Raw genomic sequence first — 17,696 nt, forward strand, 5'->3', positions numbered from 1 at the left:
TTCTTTTCTTTTCACCCTTCGTGGAATTATACATTTTTTTGTTGATTTTTTAATCTTAATAGATGAGAGTAGATTTTGGATATAATTAAATATGATTAGACATTAAGTGCACTAGTGCAGTTTGTTATAAGTAAAACTTTTGTATACACCCGGTTTACACTAATATTAGTGTACATCGAGCAGTATAAGGGTAACCTTTAGCTAATTTTAGGGTAACTTTTTGCCTTTTTGGGTAACTTTAAACATAATACAATTTTTATATAAATAGACAACAAGAAATTTTTTATAAACCGTTGATAATTTTTATTTGTATTGGGTTACTTTTATGCATATTGGGGTAACTTTTATTCATTTTAAGGGTAACTTTTGATCACTTTAACCTATCTTTATAATGGATGTACAATAATTGTTGTACACCCAACTTTTTTAAAAGTTTGCATTGTTATAATATGTATTTAGCTTTCAATATTTGAATTTGAACATAAAGCTATTACGAAATGAACACAAGTACAATATATACAACAAGTAGTTTTAAAGTGAATTGCACAAATTACGAAATGAACATGAGTTCAATTTAATAAGAAATTATCATGCATATCAAAAATAATCAATAACAAATTATCCCTTCATATTAATTATGGATCCCCTAAGAACCTTAAAAATTAACTACTCACACATTCAAATCTAAACTAATCAAAGCATATAAAGAAAACATGATTAAAAACAAAACACAAATTAACATAAAATACGTTCCGGATTGGTTTACTTTGTTGTGGCTCAATAAGCTCGGAAATTGACATAAATCTGCAGATTCCTACAAAATAATACCAACTCTACAAAAATACTAGGAAACGTATATTTTTATTTTTATGAACATTTAGGTTACTTTAATGAACCTTTCCGTTTTACATATTCTCTGAGTATGTATATATGCTTTTTAGAAAATAATTGTAAACGTAATTATGAACAATATTTTCCTGTATTTTAACTTTGTTATTTTATTTTTGAACTCCAGTAATGGTTATTATGAATTGTGTTTGTTTATTGCAATTAGAATGTATGAAATTGATTATAAGCTAAGGATCATAAGGTCCGAAGGCTGTGTTCACGTGCAGAAGTTTTTTAAGGGTGTTTAGTGGTTTGTGGTTGGGGTTCAGAACTTTTTGTAAGGGGTTCAATGGTTTATGTAGGGTGTTCAGTGGTTTGTAATTGGGGTTCAGATTTTTCTGTAGGGGTTCAAAAGTTTTTGCAGGGTGTTCAGTGGTTTGTGGTTGGGGTTCAAAAAGTTTTTGTAGGGGGTTAAGAGGTTTTTGTAGGGTGTTCAATGGTTTGTGGTTGTGGTTTAAAATTTTTTGTAGGGTGTTCAGTGGTTTGTGGTTGGGGTTCAAAAGTTTTTGTAGGGTATTTAGTGGTTTGTGGTTGGGGTTCAAAAGTTTTTGTAGGGTATTTAGTGGTTTGTGGTTGGGGTTCAAAAGTTTTTGTAAGGGTTTACTGGTTTAGTGGTTTTTGTAGGGTATTCAGTGGTTCGTGATTGGGGTTTAGAAGTTTTTGCAGGTTGATTAGTGGTTTGTGGCTGGGGTTCATAAGTTTTTGTGGGGGGTTCAAAGGTTTTTGCTGGGTGTTCAGTGGTGTGTAGTTGGGGTTCAGAAGTTTTTGTAAGGGGTTAAGAGGTTTTTGTAGGGTGTCCAGTGGTTGTGGTTGTGTATTTTGGTGGCTAATGAAGGCAAGTCTAACATTTACTTTTGTTGTGTATTAACTAAATAATTAAGTATTTTAAAATTGTATATTAAACACTATGGGATTGTAACATAAAGAGTTATTAAAGTGTATTTAGGGTCCGTTCACATTATATTTAGGCTTTGTTTGGTTCATTGTTAGTAAAGGAAAAGAAGAGAAAGGAAAGGCGGGGAAAAGAGAGGAAGAGATGGGAAAAGAAGGAGATTTTATTTCCAATGTTTGGTTAATGAAAGGTAATGAAGGGAAGAGAAAGGAAATATGCCTTCATTTTCTCTTTCCAGTTGAATTCCTCCAATTTTGGGAGGAAAGGAAAGATGAAAATTTGTAAAGAGGCTTTCCTTTCACTTCCTTTCCTTTCCTTTAACACAAAAGTTTAAAAAAAACGGGTTTACAATAAGTTATTGAATGTCAGTGGTTATGGACTTATGGCCCAATTACATGTGTGAAATTCACTCTCATATTTTCTCTCTCCTGCTTTGTTTTTTCTTCTGTTTTTTCTCTTTCCTCTGCTATTCTTTTCTCACTCCTCTTCTTTACCCCTCTTTCTAGTTTCTATCTCCTTGGTTCTTCAATTTCACTTTCAAATCTCTATCTAATCTTGGTTTTCAACTTAATTTTGTAATTTCTTTTGTTAATTCTTCTTTTACATCCAATTTTGAGGTATGTATGTTCATCTATTTTTTGTATTTTTGGTTATTTTAAGGTATGTTCATGTAAATTCGATTTTGATTTTAGTTTTCGAATATAATGGCGAATGTTAAGCTTTCAAAGAAGGAGACAATTGCTCCTCCTACTACTAGTTCAAATGAAAAAGTTGAAGGTATATTTTCTGAATTTTGTGACCTATTTTATTTTTTTTAAGGTCAGCGGACAGTACTGCGTTTTTGTAAAATATGGGTCACTTTTGGAAAAAAAGGGTCACTTTTGTTAAAAAAAAAGGGTCACTTTTGTAAAAAAAGGTTCATTTTTGTGGAAAAAAAAAACATTTTTGTAAAAAAAAAGGGGTCACTTTTGTAAAAAAAAAGGGTCACTTTTGTAAGAAAAAATGGTCACTTTCAGTAAATTGTTCGATATACAATAAAATTATTGTAAACCGGGGGCATGCAAAAGTAATTGTTCCTTTAAATTCTCATGTCATTCATCAAACCAAACATGAGAACATATTAAAACCTTTTCCTTTCTTTTCTTTTCTAGCCAATCCCCTTCAACCAAAAAGGGCCTTATTGAGCTAAGCTGAGCTGAGCTGTACTGAACTGAAAATTTATGAGAGAAGGAAATTAAGAATTGAACTGAACTGATTGAGGAAAGAAATTAGGAACTGAACTGAACTGAACTAAACTGAACTGAACTGAATTGAAATTAAACTGAAGTGAACAGGCCCTTAATCAATTTTGGATAGTGGAAAAGTGGTAAACATATATAATTTGTCGTGCTTTTGATATATAGATAACTAAAAATTAAAAATAAATCAAATAAGACTAATATTGTCAAAAAAAAAATTATGCTATTAGGAAGCGCATTCTAATAAGAAATTAAAACATTTTGAAATTTCTAAATAGAGAATACATGAATAACAAAAAAAATGCAAAGGGAATAATATAATAGTAATATTAATAATAAAGTATGAATCAATTATTTATAAAACTCATCGTTTTTTAAATTTTTGTTACAAAATTACTACATATATAATATATTGAAGATTTGAAGGAGTAAAAACTACATAAGGATTAGAAAATAATATATACTCTATATACATACAAAGTAATAGACGTACAATAGAATAGTATTTTATAGAAAATATATATTTTGTTTAAGTAAGTGAATGATTTGATGAATATTTTTAGTATATTTTATAATAAGTAGTTAATGTCACCGTGGAAAAAAACTTATGGAAAAAACAGTACCAAATTATGAGCCGTGTAATTTCTGGAGTCGATTTCTTCCTAGTGTCTGTTTTAATATTACGTTATAGATTTTTTTTTTTTTGTTTTTTGAAACAATATTACGTTATAGGTTGAATAGTTTAGATACAAAATAATAAGATATACAATAAAAGATATGGAAAATATTTGAGTCACAAACATAACATATATTTTTTTTAGAAAAGTGAATCTTAATAAAATGATTTGACAAATATGTATAAAGAATATTTACAGTAAAAAGTAAAAAAAAAAAAAAAAAAAAAAAAAAAAAAAAAAAAGGTAAAAATAGTTTTGAGGGAAAAAACAACACCAGGAAGTGACACGTGTCATTCCTAGTGTATGTTTTAGTACGAGTATTATGTTATTGATGATTTCTCTTTATTATGTGAGTAATAAATATTAGAAATCAATCAATAACTTAATACCAAAACAGACACCGGAAGTGACACGTGTTACATCCCGGTGCTATTTTTCCCTCTAAAACACCCTTTCCTTTGTAACCATTTTTTCTTTTTTTTTTTTGTGAATATTTGATACAATTATAATAATATCAATCCAAATCTTTTATATTATCTTTATGACAAAAAAAATTACTTTTTATTTGGTGTTCATAATTCTTCCATACACATTTACCATACCTAAAATATTATTCCAGCTCCTTTTTAATTATCTGATATGGAGTAATATTAGATTTTTCTAAAAAAGTAAAACTCCATAATAAAATTGATTCATATTATTGATATGAAAGAAACTATTGTAAATAATCAATTTTATCTGTTAAATATAATTATTTTTTACGGGAAAAAAAACACATATCGTGCATGGCACGGGGCTTAAACTAGTGGGCCACGCCTAATTTAGGGACGGAGAAAGCTCTTTAATTTCTCCATCTTTAAATAAATTTTATTTTTTTTTCAAAAATGTTATTGCCTATGCTAAATAAAAGTCTCAAATTCTAGAATATATAGCTTTTTTTTTTTTATTTATTTTTGTTTTTTTATACTAACTTACAATCATTAAAAATACATTATCTTCTTTGCTTAATTTCCATATACATTATTTCTCTTTAGTCAACTACTACGTATGATGTCACATATGTTTGAAAAGTATTAGATGTCATATTACTCAAAACTGCTTGGAATTAAACTTATAATAATAAGGGAAAATTTGAATTTTACCACCTTCAAATAACGACTTTATTGAATTTACCACCTCCAAAAAAAAAAAAAAATTTACTTTATCACCTCATAAAAAATAAAACATCAGTTTTACCACCAATCACCTCCAACTAACGGATTCCGTCCATAAATCCGTTAGTGGGGCCTACCTTGCACACGTGTCGCCATATTATTGGGTAAGTTTTTCTAAAACCACCAATCACCTCCAACTAACGGATTCCGTCCATAAATCCGTTAGTGGGGCCTACCTTGCACACGTGTCGCCATATTATTGGGTAAGTTTTTTTAAAAAAAAAAACAAAAAACAAAAACAAATTTAAAAAATCCCCATCAATCAACCGGTGGTTGCTGCCACCGTTGGGACTGATCGGGGTTGAGTAGGTCGTTGGGACTACTAACCCAAATCAAATTAACTACTTATAACCTAAACTACCCTAATACAAGTATAGGGGTAAGTATAGGGTCGAACCCAAAAGGAAGCATGCAAGCTAAACATCAAATTCACTAAGCAAGAGTCAAGGAAAGGATAATTTTGTTGGTTTTTGGATAAAAAGCACTAAGACTACAAACAAGCTAATATAAAGAAGATTAAAATCAAGAGAGAACGACGCTAGGGGTACGAGGGTGTCAAACATGATTAGAAAGAGGGGAATAATGATAGTTATCATGAAGAACATGTCAAAGAACACAAGATCCTACCTAAACAATTCATTCTCATGCAATAGTCTAGGCAAATCAATGAAAGAGGTATATGCTAATTAGGATCATTCTCATGCATCCTATTAGACATAAGCAAAATCAAGAGAATAAAGAAGCACAATTCATAAAACTCTATTTTAACAACTCATTTTCATGCAATCATTAAAATAGGGGTGATCTTAATCTAGTTCAAATCATTTTCATGCATTTAAACTAGAAGGCAATCAAATAAAGTGCAACAATAACCTCAAGCCATTAAAAATCATATCTTTCATCAATTTAAGGCATGTATTCAATCCAACCATCATCACTCATCCAACATTCAACACATATTTTCCACCCCCTTCCCCTAGCTAAGAAATTAGCCTAGAGAAGGGAGATTAAACATGATAACAAAACTAAATGAAAACAAAATAAACATGGAAGCAAACATGATCAAAAACAATGAAAATACCAAATAATAACAATCCACAAAATAGATAGAAATAAACAACTAGAGTGCAAATAAACAAAGCTAAGAGAAAGGATTAGAGATTACTAAGTATGCAATGGTAGAAAGATTAAAACTGGCAAAGTTGCTTGATTGATTGAAATGAAACTTGAACCAAAGTTGCATACATGAAGATACCTTAAGTAATACTACACTTTCTCTCTCTAAGATTAGGGTTAAAATGTTTCTAAGTAATGATAGATGATAATACAAACTTGAATAGGAGGCTATATATATGAAGCATAAAAGACGGAAATAACAAGTCTTGGAGAGCCTTCTAGCTTGCAGCCGCACCCTCTACATCGAGGGTTACGGGGTTGCTAAACCCAGACACCCGCGCCCGCGGCTCCAAGGAGATGGCATCTCCTTCTGAGGAGAGGCCGCGGCACAGCATCAGGAGGAAAGTCAGGCTCGCACAGCCGCGCCCGCGGCTTCTGGTGCCGCGCCCGCGGGTCAGGGAGGAGAGCCCTCTCCTGAGGCGCGGCGCGGCATCTACTGAATGTCTGAATGGCTGCCCTACTCAGGTTCCCGCGGCTCCCCTGCTCTGCCAAACTTCCATCTTTGATCAACATATCCCCACTCCAAGTCTAGCCAAGCTTTCAATGGTTCATCCGGAAAGGCCAAAGACCTACAAAACAAAAGAAAAAGCTAGAAAAGACAAGAAAAAGGGAACGAAAGAAAGAAAACACGAGAAAGGCAAACAAAGAAAAGAAGAACCAAAAGGGAAGGAAAAAGGGGCAAACAAGCTACAAGTGGGAGGAAAAACCCCGTAAAAGGAGCACTAAACCGTGGCATAAATGCCACTCATCAAATTCCCCCACACTTGCTTCTTGCTTGTCCTCAAGCAAAGGAAACCTAGGCAAAAGAAAACACAACACAACAAACATGACATGACAAGGTTTGAGAAAATCAAGTAAGTACCATGGTGGGAAAGGCTCGGTTTGGACTCAAATATAGGGACACCAATCAAAGAATACTTACCTTTCTTAATTCAAGAGGGAAAACATGTTATAAGATGCTCAAGGTTGAAAGAAACAAACCTAAGCTAAGCATAGAGAACTAATGATTTCATCCTCCGCCCTAGCCCCATCCAAGACGGTCCACGTTCTCTCCGCTAGCTTCAATTCATCCCCTAGTTGGCTCCTCATGATTCCGCGAGGGAACCGGAAAAAGAAATTAATTCTATGTGGAACAATGAGGCTATCCCGACATCTCAACTATGCATACTCTCTCCATAGGGTTGAAATCCATCTCCCTCCACCGTTTCCTTGACCACGCCCCTCTAAAGTCCAAGGGTCTTAGTTAAGGTTGTAATGTCATGGCTAAAGGTTAAGGTTGGGAATTAATTTGAAAACTTTGGTGGAAACTCCTAAGTGAAGCATAAGAGTGGCCATCTCTCAATAACAACATAGGAATCTAACCTAAATTTCAAATCACAACCTTCAATACAAATTACATGACAAAACTACTCTTTTTGCAAGATTATTATATTAAATATTAATTATTATTATTATTATTAATATAAATTTATTATTATAAAATATTAATTATTTATCATTATTTTTTATTTAATAATATTTATTTTTATTATTGTTATTGTTATTATTATTATTATTGGTATTATTATTATTATTGTTATTATTATTATTATTGTTATTATTATTATTATTATTTTCGCATTAATTATTATTACAAGCTAAGAGGTACACGCTACACATGTACAATATAAAATTCTTATACTATACACGCATATCATGATCTTCTTAGTTTGCGTATGATTATAGAAATAGAGAGAGTATGATATATATGTTCTTTATTTTGTTTTTGTTAAAAAAACAATTTTTATTGGTGGTAATTTTTTCTATGTGGCATAAATGACTATTTTAAGTGTAGTTCACACTTTGAGTCATGTCAAGTCACATGTGTCAAACGCTTTGAGTCGAGTCATAGCAATGCAATGAGTCGAGAACCACTAAGCCTTAGGTCAACACTAAGATAATTAAAGAGATGAGCAAAGTCCTGTAATCAAAAATATAAATGCAGGTACATTCCAAACAACAAGCAAGAACTCCAGCGCCAGACGACAAAATCTGTCGCTTGGCGACAGAACGAGAACACGGCGACAACATGATCTGCCGTGCGCCAGTGCAGCGACGAGATACGTGGCCCCCATATTAAATTATGCGGACCTCATACAACAATTTCGGGTTCTTTGGTACGCCAGTTAGCCCCTATAAGCAAATTGACATGATTAGTAGTCGGTTCGATTACAATCGTAGTAAGTGATTGACCTGAAAAAAGATCGTCTCACTTAGCTTAAAGCGCCTAAGTATTGGCTCATCACAATCACCAAATCATCGGTTCAATTCAAGCGCATCACTTATACGACAAATGTTCCAAGATTGGATTGTCATCCCCAACTGACAATATTTCCAAATGTGGATTGTCGTGTATCTTCTTCCACGACAATTTTTCCAAGATTGGATTGTCACCTCTGGCAAAGTTTCCAAGTATGGATTGTCGTGCTCCTTCTCTGTTTGGCAAATTTTTCCAAGTTTGGATTGTCATATATTCATCAAAACCTTGGCAATTTTTCCGAGATTGGATTGTCATATACCTAGTTCCCTATGGAAAAATTCCCCAAAAGATTGTCGTAGGCAACTCTTCATCATAAATTTCGGCAAAGGTTCCTCAACGTGGATTGTCATTCATTCCAGTAGGTGGAAAATTTTCCCGAAGTGGATTGTCGATCGGCTCTTCTTTGCAAATGTTCCAAGACACGGATTGTCAATAGTGGCAATATTTTCCTAAGAGGATTGTCGCATAGCATTCGCAAATTTCCAAGGTGCATTGCTTTTGAGAGTTATGTTCCAAGATGTGGATTGTCGATCGTAGCAAGTTCTTACGACAGATTGTTACGAAACATTGGCAACTCTTCCCAAAAATTAGATTTTGGCAAATTTTCCGAGATACGGATTGTCGCTTCATCGTGGCAACATTTCCAAGGATCGATTGTTACGTGGCATTGACAACTTTCCCTAAATCGGATTGTCATACATCATTCAAGAATTGTGTTGGCAACTATTCCCAAAGAAAAGAGGATTGTCATCACCCAAAGCATCAACAGCAAAGTTCAAGCGAACTTTAAAAGATCGACAAGCGTTGGTCATCGATAATTTTCTTCGGAATATTATCATGAACTGAAGGTGATTTCAAGGGAAGTTATCTTCAATCGTGTTCCCTAAGATGTGGAAGATGGTCACAAAGCGGAAGAGGATCGTTTTAAGTGAAGCAATCTTCGATAGTGTTCCATAGCTTACGGAAGATTATCAATAGCGGAAATTGGAGGTAGTTACAAGCGTAGCAGTCTTCAGGAGGGATGTCATTCTCTAGCTTGTGGAAGGTCGTCAAAATAAAATGCAGCAAAAAAATGGTTACCCCAGAGACGTGTGCTCGACGGTGCAAGATACGCGTTTCTTAACTCTCTTTATCTGTTTAACTAACGCTAGTTTGCAGGTATCGGCGTTACAAGAATGATTTAGGATCGCAGAACGTTCTGAATCATTCTCCGTCCCTATCGATACTTTGACTTTTGTTTTCGAAACCTAAACTCAGTTAAAGTGGGGGCTTCTGTAGACACCCATTTGTGTCTCCCCAAAACCAAACCCAGTGATGAATACCTTTCGGGTCGAATCATAATCGAATGAAGTGAAAGTGTGAAAAGTCAAGTGTTGCGGTTATTTTTTATTAAAATTCTTTCTCTCTGTTTTTGAAAACAACTCTATTTATAAAAAAACGTCCAATCATGGGTCCAATAATAGTGTAGTTGGATGGGGCTTGAAAAGAGCTTTCCAACGATATATTATAAGCCCAATTCCGATGAATAATGAGGAAGTTATGGCCAAAATGATAAACTAGGCCCTGTTTGTTCTTTACATGCGGCCCAATGATCTAGAGGAGGGCCTAATGTTAATTCCTAAAATTATTAGGATTGATTATAGTCTTCTAGAATTCTCTAGAAGGTTCTTTTAAATTCTAATAGGGTTAGGATTGATAAGTATATCATGATGAGTTTTATTTGGAATAAAATATTATTTTATTATTTTATTAAAATACGATTTTAGCTTCTATAAGGATTCCATAGATCAAATTTGGTTAAAGATTGGATTCCGCGTGGAAAGCGCGTGAAAACCAGACAGGCCTGTCGCCAAGCGACAGAGTGGTTTTGCGGCGACAGCTTGTAGTTTTATTCCTTATCAAATTCTGCCTATTTCCGGACAATTCTTTCCTATAAATAGGGTCCTGAACCTCCGTTTTTATTCATCAACAATAAACAATCATCAATTCTCTCTATTCTCTCTCTTGAGCAATATAGCTTATTCTTTCTCTTTCTCTCTCTCTCTCTTTCTAAACTAGCTTTTTACAAACACAATTCCGCATTCACAAGATTGTGAAACACCTAGCTAAGTTCGAAGTTGCCTTCGCCCTAGACGTGAAAGGTTTATACTTTTCTGAGGGTTTGGTCCCAAATCCAGTCTAAACTTTTTAACTCTTTATTTCAATTATTTAATTTAATTCTTTGATTTTATTATTTTTATTGAAGTTTACTAACTCGTGTATTTTGTTATTAGAAAGAGGTACGAGGCTTCGAAGTAAGTAAATTAGCTTACTCCCTTTTTAATTTCAATGTAGAAAACATGCTTAGATTCGTTTAATTCCTAGTATCATGTTAGGATGTTATTTAATGCTTTCTAGTATCATGTTTAGGGTGCTTTTTATTCTTTCTAATAGCATGTTAGTACCATGTTAGGTTTACAGCTTTGATCTTTATTGCTTAGTGACATGCTAGGATTTGTTATTATTCTTGTTAGTATCATGCCTAGGATCTTGCTATTATATTTAAGCTTTATTATTATTATGATTATGATTATTATTATGTTGCTTGATATTATATTTTATTTATTGTTATTGCTTGATCACGCCTTTTATATATGCAAGTTTAAAGGGGATCTGTACTTGAAATCACGCTTAATAGGATAATTAATAATTTTGTTTAGGCTAATATGATTTTAATTCAAGTGATCGCCAATAATAGTTTTATTTGTGCATTAATATTCAACCAACATAGATTAAACAGGTTTAGGGTTAATATAATGTTTCATGTTAGTCAAAAAGCGCACATGAACACGAGTAGAATAAAGTAGAGACTTATTTTATAGGGCGGGACCCTTCTATTGTAGATTGGATTCGTACCCTCATCCCCGAACCCTATTTGGTTCAAGACCTTTTGGAGTTGACGATCTCATGGATCGTTAAGGGGTGTAACCTTCACCTCGTGAACGGTTTACAAGTTCCTAAAACTTGTTGGCGACTCTTTTGCTCTCTTTTCTTTCCCTTTGGACGCCACCATACTTTAGTGTATGATCACACTCGGGTTCAAGCTTAGGATTATGATACTTGAAATATTCCCTACACAAGGCCGGCTCACCGAAAAATCTTGACCAGGTTTGGAAAGTATATGTAGATGGGATTTCTACCATGAACGACCGTGGTGTAATGATTATATGTTAATCTCTTGAAGGGGACGAGTATGAATATGAACTACGGTTCAAGTTTCAAGCTTGAATAATGAGGCAGAATATGAAGCCCTTCTAGCCGGCATTTGCATGTGTAAGGTGGCAGGGGCAACAAAAATTGCCGCCTGCTCTGATTCTTAGTTGGTCGTTACCAATACTTTGGTGACTATGAGGCCACCCATCCGGTTATGATCAAATACCTGCAGGCGGTCAAAGTTGAAACTAGGACACTTGATGAATTTCATCTAAGTCAAGTACCCTTACTTTTATAAAGAGAAACAAATTATTATAAAAATTGTTGAAATACAAACATTTGTAACTCCATGCATTGCACGAGACCATAAACTAGTTTTATTTATTAGTGAAGCATGATGTAGACTCCCAAATGTGTCTCCCCAAAACCAAACCCAGTGATGAATACTTTTCACGTCATTTGATTATCGAACAAAGTGAAAGTGTGAAAAGTCTAGTGATGCTGTTATTTTTATTAAAATTCTTTCTTTCTGTTTTCAAAAATATGCTCTATTAGCCAGTCCAATTTAGTTTAGTCTATGATAAGGGTCCAATAATGATTTAGTTTGATAGGGTTTGAAAAGACCTTTCCAAAGATGTATTATAAGCCCAATTCCGGTGAATAATGAGGAAGTTATGGCCAAAATACTAAACTAGGCCCAAACCGGATTTTACCTACGACCCAATGATCATGAGTAGGGTCCAAAGGTTTAATCCTATTCCTAAACTAATTAGGATTAATTAGAAGCTTCTATAAGTTTCTAAAAGATATTAACTATCCTTTTTGAAAAGATAAGATCAAAGAATTTGAAATTGAATAAAACTTATATGGTTGGATAGATCTTGAAATTAACTTTGTTCTGTACGAAATGGAATATGTTCAGATACTATTTTCGTGCCTCATAATATTTATCCAAATTCTATATGGTTGGATAGATCTTGAATTTATGTTTCCAATGTTATATTATAATATTAATTCCGAGCTATAACGAAAAAGATATGAAAGAAATATGAAACTGTATCCAAAACTGACACCCTTCCACTATTTCGGCCATATCTTTTATATACAAAATATTTTATTCTGATTTAAATTGGGTTGGAAAGTAGACTTCAAGAGCTTTCCAACGACATATTATATGACTTATTTCGACTTCTGGATCAAAAGATATGATAAAAACAAAATCCGCAAAAAACTGTCTTAGCGCCAAACGATAGATTATGTCACCTAGCGATGCTCCTTCTCGCCCGGCGCTGGTCTTTGTCACTTGGCGATAGGAGGTCTTTTATTCTGAATGGAATTCGATCTCTTTTCTATCGTTTCCGGACTATTTTTCTATAAATAGGGTCTTTGGACCTCCGTTTTCAAACGACCCAGAATTCTCTAATTCTCTTTTCTCTCTCTTTAAGCATTAGCTTATTCTTTCTCTCTCTATTCTTTTTCTAAGCGTAGCCCTTTTCAAAATACACAATTTCGCATTCACAAATTTTAGACACATCTAGCCAAATTTGAAGTTGCCTTCGCTCTAGACGTGAAAGGTTGATACTTTATGAGGGTTTAGACCCCAGATCCAGTTCTAAAATTCTTACTCTTTATTTCAATTATTTGATTTAATTATTTGATTTAATATTTTATTGAAATTTACTAACGCGTGCAGTGTAATTGGTTATTAGAAAGAGGTACGAGGCATCAAAGTATGTAATCTTATTACTATATTCTTGCATTGTAGAGAGCATGTTTATTATTTATTAATTCATACTATCATGTTAGGATCTAATTTAATACTTTCTAGTATCATGTTTAGGGTGCTTCCTATATGCTTTCTAATATCATATCAATATCATGTTAGTATCATTTTAGGGCTAAAGCTTTGATTTTTTTTTTTTTTTGCTTAGTGACATTCTACGATTTGTTATTAATCTTGTTAGTATCATGCCTAGGATCTTGCTAATATAATTAAGCTTTATTGAGATGATGTTAATTTTTATGTTGCTTGATATATATTATTGTTATTGCTTGATACGCCTTTTTTGCAGGTTTAAAGTGAATTTGTACTTGAAATCACGCTTAATAAGATAATTAATAATTTGATTTAGGCTAATATGATTTTTTTTTTTTTGAAAAAGGTAAAATTTCATTTCATCCAAAAAATATCTACACCAATACAAGGCCCCATAAGAGGCCACACACAACACCAAAAATAACCTACAAAAACTGCAACAGATTGCAGTACCAAAACAGGCCAAAACACAGCCAAAAATAAGCAAGATCTACAAGAAAGAGGGGAAAAAGTAAGTGATTAAACATCTAACCCACTCCCTATTCTTCGTACTCATTTTCTTGGGCATTACCACACTGATTCTATGATAAATGTCCCACATCAGCTTCTTCATCACATGTTGAGGACTTTGTAAACAAAGATCCCAAACAACCTTGTTTCTCTGCTGCTAGACTGAATACAGTAAACCTGCATAACAACTCTGAACCACCTGTCTTCTAAATCTTCCTGTAATAGCCTTCAACCTGTCATTGCAGATTCTAGAGTACTAGGATCACACTTATACCCAGTCACTTGATCAACAATCCTGCAACATTCCTTAGTGTATTGACACTCAAAGAACAGATGCTCAACTGTCTCATCAGCCAAACAACACAAAGGACATTCAGAAAAATCAATAATGCCCAATCTAGCCAATCTTGCCCTTACTCTTATTCTTTTCCACAAAATCATCCAACCAGTGAAACTGTGTCTTGGAATGTTCATTCTATTCCATACCCAATTACACCATGGCACATCCTGATTGTCTTCCATTAACCACTTATAGCCACTAGCAATTGTATACTCTTTCCTAGTAGCCACTTAGTACCAGAGTACCCGGATTTAAACCTTTCCTTCAACTTCCAAAACTGTTTCCAGCTCCAGCTAGCAGAGCTAGAGCAGGAACCCTTTTCAAGTTTCTATCCTTGATATAAAAATGATTAATCCATTGCACCCAAATACTGTCCTGTTTACTAGCAATATTCCAGATTTTCTTTCCCATTGCTGCCAAATTCCAAAGGTAACAATCATGAATTCCAATCCCACCTTGCTTCTTACTTCTGCACACAAAATCCCATGCAATTGGGGGAACCCTGTTAGACACAGCCTTTCCATCCCATAAAATGTTTCTGCATACTGAAACAATCCCATCCAGAACACTCTTAGGCAAAATAGAGATAGATGCCCAATAAGAATGAAGAGACATCATGACAGAGTTAACAAGCTAAGCCCTTCCTGCATAGGAGAGAGTTCTTGAACCCCAAGTAATCTTGTCAATAAGACATTGACAATATGTCTTATTCAATTTCTTAGAGCTAGGGATATGGTGAAGCTTATATGATGTAATGGATTGATGTAATTTGGGGATAATTGATGGAGTTAATGATGTGATTAAATTGGTTAATTGATCATGTGCATATGTGTGATTAATTAAAGAGTAGCTAACTTTGATTGTTGCACTAGATTGCATTGTAAGTTCACATTGATACGGACCATTGATTTGTAGCTTGCATTTACACGATTGAGGTGTCTTGTGATGTTTCCTAGCTAGAGTTTATCGTAGTTGACACTAGTTAGACCTCTAGGACAAGAATCAGAAATTTCTCTCTCTAAAAGTGAATTTCTCTCTCTAAAAATTCTTCCTCTACCATGGCGAAGAAGAAAGCTAGAAAGGAACCGATCAGAGGGAAGGGAAGCAAATTGAAATCTCAGATTGATGATGGGATGAAGGAGGTTCGGGATTTGTTGGCAAAATCAAAAGGGCATTCTCAAGCGGTGAGAGTTCCACCACCCGATTTTGGGATTCTGGATAATTTGGATGATTTGATTCTTACTCCAGAGCAATCGATTCAAGAACTGATTCATGGATCAAGAACGAAATCAAAGTTGTCAGAATGGCTGAATGTGTTGAATTCTAAGGAGGGTGATGTCTTGCTAAACCCAGAAACAGAGGAAAAGGAAAACAGGGGATCGCAAAATGAGGTATGTACTCAGATTCCAATTAGGGATTTGACTAAGCCTATTTTGCAATTGTCAATTGATGATGTTTCTGATGAAATTGCTTATTGGAATTTGGGTATTGTTGCTTTTGTTATTAGGGCTAATCCATTTTTGGGTACTTTTTCTGGATACTGTAAAAGAATTTGGGGGGAGAAAAACATTGATAAAATCATTGCATTGAGAAAAAGGGTGTTTCTGATAAGATTCTTGAATGTTGAAACTAAAGAAAAGGCTCTGCATGCATCTCATGTGTTGTTTGATAATCGGCCTGTTTTCTTGAAATAATGGGAGGATGGTATGGAGTTAAGTTCTACTCAATTCACTAAGATTCCTGTTTGGGTTCAATTGCCTGAGTTGCCATTGAAGTATTGGGGTAAAGCTTGTCTTGAGAAAATTGTGTCACTGATTGGTAAGCCAATTAAACCAGATTCTGCTACACAATTGAAGGATAAGGTGTTGTATGCTAGATACTTAGTTGAAGTAGAAATTGATGGGGATTTTACTGAGATGATTGAATTCATTTCTGAGACTGGTGAGTTGGTGAGACATAAAGTGATTTTTGAATGGAAGCCAGTTAAATGTAACTCGTGTAAGCAGGTGGGTCACTTGGCTGATGGGTGTAGGAATGTAAGGAAGGAATGGAGGCCAAAAGTGATTTAAAATAAGATCAATACTGCTCAGCCTCTTCAGCATGAGCAGACTAATATGGATCATGAAGGGGGGTGGGAAGTTGCTGTGAGCAGGAAGAAGAAAAAGTGTGAGAGTAGTCATGGAGAAGTTGCAAAAGATGCATGTACTGAAGTTGGTACTACTAATGCTTTTGAGGGTCTGCAGAATGCAGTTGGATTGGAGTTTGGAGAAGGGATAAACATGGCTGTCCTAGGAATAGGGCAAGACAATCTATCCAATGGATAGTGTTCTTTGTTGGAATGTGAGAGGCCTCAATGGTCTCTCAAAATAGAAGGAAATTAAGAATTTCCTTTTGGTTTAGAAAGTAGGTTTGGTGTGTTTGGTAGAAACTAAAATCAAGAGGGTCAATTTTCCTGTTGTACAGAATAATTTGTTCCAGGGTTGGTGTGTGACCTCAAATTTTGCTCAGGTGGATGGGGGGAGGATTTCGGTTGCTTGGCTTTCTGATTTCTTTCAGGTTCAAGTTCTAAAAATTAATTCTCAGTTCATTCATCTGAAGTTGATTAATGTTAGTCAGAACAAAAGTTTCTTTTGTACTTTTGTCTATGGTTTTAATGATAGTGATGGAAGAGAGGAGTTGTGGGAAGGTTTGACAAGGGTGGGGAATGGCATTGGTGAAGCTTGGATATTAGCTGGGGATTTTAACTGCCCTCTGAACATGGATAATAGAATAGGCAGGCAGATCAGTTTTAATGAGATTGAGCCGTTTAGAATGTTCGTTCAGAAGGTTAATGTGAGTGATCTGGTGCAGACTAGATGTAGATATACTTGGAATAATAAGTAGCAGGGTGCTAGTAAAGTATATTCCAAGATTGATAGGGTATTAGTGAATAAGGAATGGGCTCTAAATTTTCCTCTTTCTTTTGTTCATTACTTACCTGAGAACTGGTTTGACCACAGCCCAGCTGTGATTCATTTGGACAGGAGCAAGCAGCAGTGTAAAGGTTCTTTTAAGTTCCTAAATATGTGGGTTAGTCATTGTAGGGAATATTTCAAGCATTATGATCCCAAGCTTGAACCCCACTGTGATCATACACTAAAGTATGGTGGCGTTCCAAAGGGAAGAAAGCTAGAGCAAAAGAGTCGCCAACAAGTTTTAGGAACTTGTAAACCCAAAAAACGATCCAAGAGATCGTCAACTCCATAAGATCTTAAACCAAATAGGGTTCGGGGATGAGGGTACGAATCCAATCTACAAAAGAAAGGACCCGCCCTATAAAATAGGCCTCTACTTTGTTCAGCTCGTATTCATGTGCTCTTTTTGACTAACATGCAAACATTAGATTTAGCCCTAAACCTGTTTAATCTATGTTGGTTGAATATTAATGCAGAAACAAAACTATTATTGGCGATCA

At 34.5% G+C, this 17,696-nt stretch overlaps 1 protein-coding gene across 1 annotated transcript; it reads left to right on the top strand.

The window, feature by feature from the left end:
- Nucleotides 1-15,948: 15,948 nt before the first annotated feature.
- On the top strand, nucleotides 15,949-17,125 carry LOC145613851 (uncharacterized). Its single transcript, XM_081668893.1, has 3 exons — nucleotides 15,949-16,248; nucleotides 16,342-16,527; nucleotides 16,751-17,125. Exons 1-3 carry the CDS (start codon nucleotides 15,949-15,951, stop codon nucleotides 17,123-17,125), a joined length of 861 nt encoding a protein of 286 aa, XP_081525019.1.
- The last annotated feature ends 571 nt before the right edge of the window (nucleotides 17,126-17,696 follow it).

The sequence above is a fragment of the Chenopodium album genome, chromosome 25 (assembly GCF_948465745.1).
Source record: "Chenopodium album chromosome 25, dcCheAlbu1.1, whole genome shotgun sequence".
Lineage (NCBI taxonomy): Eukaryota > Viridiplantae > Streptophyta > Magnoliopsida > Caryophyllales > Amaranthaceae > Chenopodium > Chenopodium album.